This window comes from Stylophora pistillata, chromosome 6, assembly GCF_964205215.1.
Source record: "Stylophora pistillata chromosome 6, jaStyPist1.2, whole genome shotgun sequence".
Taxonomy (NCBI): Eukaryota; Metazoa; Cnidaria; class Anthozoa; order Scleractinia; family Pocilloporidae; genus Stylophora; species Stylophora pistillata.
The window spans coordinates 3,574,254-3,580,505 of NC_142524.1; the positions used below are offsets into that span (position 1 = coordinate 3,574,254).

The following is a 6,252-nucleotide window of genomic DNA, read 5'->3' on the forward strand; positions in this document are numbered from 1 at the left end:
GTGTGAGAAATACATATCCCAGCGCAAAAATATATATTCTAAAACAAATAGATTTATTCTAGTCACAGAAGGCGCCAGCACGGTTTTTTTTTTCTACAACGGAAAGCTAATCACCCATACCGCTTATCACGATGTTACTGCATCGATAAAGAGATGTGGTCGATCAGAATCATAAGAAAAACTTGGATTGAACGTTAAGCCGAAATTGTTCTCACTTTTATCGGGACTTTCATGAAATAATTGACGAAATATATTAGTTGTTGACGAGGGCTGAGTAGAGGGAACTTTCTCTTCATCTCCAGCTTAAGAAAAGGCTCACGTAAAATGCAAGTAAAATGCAAGTAAAATGTAATCAAAATTGACGCAATTTTTCATTTCTTGTTGACTTTATTAGTTTGTTTTGTCGCTCAGCAACCGATTAATTAGTAACAGAAAATACATAGCGGCGATTGAGCGGCTGAAGTGGTCTGAAGTTGTCACACATGTGCGGGGGGTCCTTGGGAAAACGACCCTCTAACACTCTGAACTGCGACAGCTAAAAACGAAACAAACCAAGACAGTGAATCGTCAACTCCTTCGTAATATCCATTTCGACCAGTAATTAACCCAGAGATGCTGCTTTCAGCTAGAATGGATTGGCTATGTCTATCCTTCTATCAACCGGTTAATTGCAAAACTAACAAGTTGCTAAAACAAGAAAGATGGTAAGTTTTGGGTTCGGTAATGGAATAGAGAAATGTTACTTTTTTTGTCCTGTGATAAGCACTGGATGAAGAAAAAAATATGATTCCAAAGGTTTGAGGTTTGATTCCTTATGTATTAACTTGGGTTTGTTCTAATTCGTGGATAACAACAGGCATCCCGCGGGGAGGGGGAGGAGCCAAGGGACCAGGATCCCTTTTTTCCTCCCCTCCCCCTTATGAGGCCTGTCTGTATTTTCACTTGTCTGAAATAAAAGTTCTCGCTATGACAGGATCGTATGTTACTACTTAATATTATCAAGTCGTTGAGTCTTATTCGGCTATGTTGAAAAAATTAACTCCTTTCTCGATCAAAGTTTGGACCTCCCCCTCAAAAATTTCCAGATCCGCCCTTCCTAGTTGATAATTACCTGATAGTCCGTTATAGGAACTGTTCGTCGCAAGACAAACCACATCACGCCTTCGCAACAAGGAGGAGTAGTGAGGGAGCCAACGTAGTGGAAATAATTTGACAGTACCAATGTCTTGTGCTTCCGACTTTTGTGTGGTATAAGGCGCATCAAGCGAATTCCGATCGCCCTCCTTATCTTCGCAGACTCGTCTGTAAAATTAAAAGAATTTTTGAAATTTGTGAATTTTTTCTTACACTTGGAGCGGTCACCATTTCTTTGACACCAAAAGCACGACACCAAAAGAGGTGGTGATTACACAGATGCAAAGAAGAGCAACCATACAAGAGGTTTGTGAAAAAATCTACATTGTCATTCTCACTCAAAACGTATCTTTGCATTTTTTCAAAGTATTTCATCATTGGATGTTGAAAAGTTCTAAAAATGTCGCTTATGATGAAAGCGAAGAGAAGAAAAACTTGCAGAGCTGCTGATATACGCCAGATATACCACAAGATCTCATTAGCAATTCTGCTTGCTGTCTGCCATACAATTCGAACATGATTTAAGCTCGGTGAGTTTAGTATTGGATCAATCAATGATCCCTTACGGATATTTTCTTTGTTCTCAACGCTCGGTCAGCTTGATATTGTCCTGATATTTTAATGAGAAATTCCTTCCTTGTCACTCACGGGAGTTAGCAATATGCTTACTACATTACCCAGCTTAGCTAACTTACCAACATCAATAATCTTGTGCATCTGATTTGCCAACCTTCCCAGAATAGTGTTTTCATTTTTAGAAGCCTGACAAAAACATCATCCAAGAAAACGAACAATATGAGACACATAATTCCAACTCATGCTTTACAGCTATTCTCAGACGATACATTACTTTGTGAGCATATAAATCAGTCTTAGAACGTAGTCCCCGTTTATTTTCGGACAAAAGGGTCATCAATGCAAAAAGAAAAGAGGAGGAAATGAAACCTAACGCATGGCACTAACGCTAATTCAAACCATTAAACACTAGGGTAAACAAGAATAATAATTATCAGTATTTACCCTGAGCCATACAGCTACGACTGCAAACCGTCCTCTTGAATCCTCAAACACAAAATGAATCTGAAAGGAAAGTCAAAGTTGAGGAGTTGATTTCTCCTTAGTATTCATTGGTTCGAAGTACGAGTCTAAATTGAGTATTATTGCAACTGGAAAAAAATGCAAGGAAAGTGTTACTTTTAGAAGGCCATTTTCGATGTATCGAAATTCTAACATGGCTCCGAGGATTAGGGTATTCAAAACAAAAGAGGTTAATTATTCTACCTTCAACCTCAATGCATATGTGATCTTTTTTTTTTTTTTCCCCAGTCCTCTCTTCTTTCAAGTAAGGGAACAGTTGATTTGTGTGATCTGATGGAGGGATACCTCGAAGCCGAAAAAAAAACCTTAAACCAAAAATTAAAAAAAAAAAAAAACTCCTTGGAAAGAAATCAAGAGTTGCATCATATTACCTCAGCAGCAAAACGGTGGCCATTACGAGTGTGCTCTGATCCCCGGTCGTTTTCACATCCGAAATGCACGTGGAAATTAGTAAGCACGTATGTGTCTGAAAGACGACTTCCTTTGAGTCTCGCTGTTCCCTTGTGCTTGTCTACGAAAAAAGTGGGAGCGTTTCCATTGTTTTTTAACTCCCCACTGACCAGGCCGCCCAGTCTGTCGAATTCTATTTTCAGAGTTCGGAAATGTCTGTGCCTCACCCGACTCGTGTCGATGTTGATCGGAGATTGCCGATTACCACCACATTGCCTCCATTTTTTATACCAATCTGACGGACCAGGAGCTAACAAGAAATGAAGAAAGTCCAGGGATATCTTAACTTCTGTCTCAGCTGCTACGAAGTGTTCATAGATTTTTACTTTTCAAGGCGTTTTAAGGCTCTTGTGTTCTTGGTAAAGAACCTAAACACTCAAGGTACTTCTACTCTCTCCCACTGGGAACATAAATGAGTACTGGAGTACTGTCAGGGAAACCAGAACAAATGCCTAAAAATAGAGAAGGGGGAGTGGGGACGGGGGAGGGGGTGACGGGTAACCCCCAATAGGGAAGTATGTATAATGTTAAATTTCCTAAGGTATATTCTTAACTGCTTCAAAATCCATGCCAAAATCTATGCCAGAAAAAGGAATACCTTCTGAAGTAGTTTCTCCGTAGCTGAAAAATTCACCATCTTGCACTGTAAGAAATAAGAAGCGAAAAGAAGTTAGAAGAAGTTACGCTTCATTTATTCTGGAGGGGCAAAAGGAAGTAAGAAATGAAGAGGCACAATGTATCGACATCTGTAGCATCTGCCAGATATTTTTTCAGCGGTTTTCGCCTTGGATTTTCTTTTTTCTTTATTCTTTCCTTCTTTTTTGCCACAGCCACGAATTGACGTACAAGAGGGGCTAAAAATATGTCTTTGGCAAACATAACCCGCGCTATTGAATTTCAGAGTTTGTATTATCACTTTAATGTAAAGCAAATTCTAAAAGTTTGGTCTTAAAATATCCTGGTACTCACGTTCTTCGCATTGGTTGCCCACTGCCACACCAAAAGCTGATAGCAACAACAGTAACAGCAACATTCCTTCAAAGAAAATTAAAGTATAGAATAATTGTGCAAATATTTTTCGTAAAACATTACTTTAGGTTATTGCTTGTCTTTACTTCAGGCCATCCACAGAATATCAGCAAATTTGAAAACAAAGGTTCACTTTTACGGATCGAGCCTTTCTGACTGATTGAAAAAATTCCTCAAATTTTTGTTTATACGATCCACTATCTATGGGAAAACTCCAATTGAGTGATCACCTTTAAAATCGAAATACATGACACGAGCAAATTACATGTATCTTAGAACGTTTCTGCACAGCATGAGATGAAAGAAATATTCTCCGTAACATACATCCATCTGCCAACAATTAAACTGGGTTCAACTGAATGAAAATCGGACAAAGAGAACTGGAAACTGAATTTTTGATTAGATTTAATCAAATGCTAACCTGATTTTGTTTACATGTCAAGCCGATATTCATCGGATAAGCAGCTTCAATGAAGTAAAAAACTTTTCTTTTTTTCTTTTCTAACAATTTTCAAGGCATTACCGCAGTAGGGTAGGACTAGAACGGAACATATGCGAACCATGCGAGTAGTCTACCCAATAAATCCCACCCATCCTACCCCAGGGGAGGACATCCATCACATAGTAATCTCGTGCGTAGGAAATTAACGTCTCCTAACCCTAACCCTGTAGGAGACGGGACCTCCATTTATTCGTCCCTCTCCGAGAAGACTAGAATATCTAACCTTTTCCTGATGTTATAGAAAGGTAGCACATTCTTCTCAATCATTTTAAGACCTTTAAAACATGTTTAAGCTTTGATGCAAAAGGGGTATTAACTTCTGTTTCTTCGTGGATTGTTCTAGAGCACTCAAAAAACCTTCTAAATGCACCTGCATGAAAAAGTGAAGAGGTAGGCTAATAACAAAAACACAGTTCTAGTAACTTGATAGCAAAATCACAAATGACTTACCGAGGTCGATTTTGGTCTCCACTTAGTAGTTAAGCTTCGTCTCTGTACCAGAGGTAACTTAGTAAAGTTCAGAGATCAGGGAGGTTTAAATACTTAGCCGGGAGTATCAAAATAGGCGATAATTACTTCACTAAGATTAAGTGGTATTGGCCTAATATCTAATATAATCATACTTATCCTCAGGAGAATCAAAATAAGCCATGATTTACCACGTAAACCTGATATTTAACAGAATCAGTCTAATATTTTTGTCACTTGTAGTGATCATGAATCGGTAACCATGGTTACAGAAAATATACAGAAAATTAATGAGATCAATATTGTATAAACGAAATAAATAGATATAATGATAAAAGTACAAATATATTCTGATGTAATTTAATGTAAGGCTCAGTTGAAATTTTACTCTGTTTTATACGCTTTATCATCTCTACCATACCAAAAACGGCAAAATTGCGGAAAAAATAATAACAGGTAATAAAAAAGCATGAAATCGAGTCATGGTGGTTTATTGATTATTTGAACAAAGCTAAACGAGACTGATATTTCTTCATATTTTGGAGAGCAGTTATGAGAGATATTACGTCAGGACAAAGTATTCAGGAATATTCAGTCTGATATTTATACTACCCAATATTTATTCAATTTGATAGGAAACGAACGACCTTGGCAATACAACTTTAGAACTTCCAACTAAATATCGTCTAAAAAAAACAAGGAACTATTGCGGGATACAAATTTTCAAAAAAGCAGTGCAAAAGGCTGAATTTTAAATGGATCAATTTATTCCTGGTGTAATTCTTACAAAGTCCACCTTAGTTTCTTTATTTTTTTTTCATATACCCCAGGAGCTAAGAGAAAGTAAAAATTGTAGCCCAGCATAGATATCAACTTTCAGACTGAAGCAGATATCATAAGATTTTACCTTACATAATTCTGTATATTTCCGTATTTATCGGGTGCATGTAAGAAAAAGCACCTTATGTCTGGAAGAAGAGAACAACTTGATTTTAAAGTTGAAAGACTTAAAATTGTGTTTTGAAAATATGTCTCGACCAAAGACTATAAACAAACGACAGTATCAAGCAATGATACACCTCGCTAAAATACTATAATATTATGAGAGAAGAATGGCAAACCTTAGAAATGTATACCTAGCTTTCTACCTAGAGATTAGATTTTATTTCGAGTCTAAATTTATCTTGAACCTTGAAAAAAGACTTGTTTTCATGTGTCGGGAAAATTAAAAGGTGCAAAGGGATTCCCTTATGACCAGATCGTGCCAGGGTTTCCAACGAATCAAGTTAACACTCGATATCTCAAGCATCCCTTATTGCCCAGAATGGTCGGCATCAAATGAGAAAAATTATTGAGGTGTTTCATCGACCCAGATTTCGGCGATGATTGGCGATCATTTGAAATCTATGAAACCCCTTAGTTTTTACTGTCGGGGTAGTCAGCGATAGTTTTAACTCGCTACCAATCCTTTAGTTGCTTGGCTACAGAACTTGCGATTCACAATTATCCATCTCACGATATATCGGCAAAATCTGAAATAGTTCTAGAAGTCCTGAAATCGACGATCGCCA

At 37.5% G+C, this 6,252-nt stretch overlaps 1 protein-coding gene across 1 annotated transcript; it reads right to left on the reverse strand.

Moving 5' to 3' along the window:
- Positions 1–381: 381 nt before the first annotated feature.
- Positions 382–6,009, reverse strand: LOC111339017 (carbonic anhydrase 2). The gene is made up of 8 exons (XM_088725755.1): positions 4,664–6,009; positions 3,652–3,717; positions 3,281–3,325; positions 2,604–2,932; positions 2,155–2,214; positions 1,830–1,896; positions 1,112–1,302; positions 382–535 (listed from the first exon to the last, which is right to left on the reverse strand). Exons 2-8 carry the CDS (start codon positions 3,713–3,715, stop codon positions 419–421), a joined length of 873 nt encoding a protein of 290 aa, XP_088581881.1. The 5' UTR covers positions 3,716–3,717; positions 4,664–6,009; the 3' UTR covers positions 382–418.
- Between the last annotated feature and the right edge of the window lie 243 nt (positions 6,010–6,252).

Bases quoted from the DNA above. Each gene is read 5' to 3' on its own strand.
- LOC111339017 (XM_088725755.1), bottom strand. From the start codon at position 3,715: ATGTTGCTGTTACTGTTGTTGCTATCAGCTTTTGGTGTGGCAGTGGGC. The intron at 1,897-2,154 runs GTAAATACTGAT...TGTTTTTGTCAG, and splicing joins TCGTAGCTGTATGGCTCAGG to GCTTCTAAAAATGAAAACAC. The intron at 1,303-1,829 runs GTAAGTTAGCTA...TTAATTTTACAG, and splicing joins GCACAAGATTATTGATGTTG to ACGAGTCTGCGAAGATAAGG.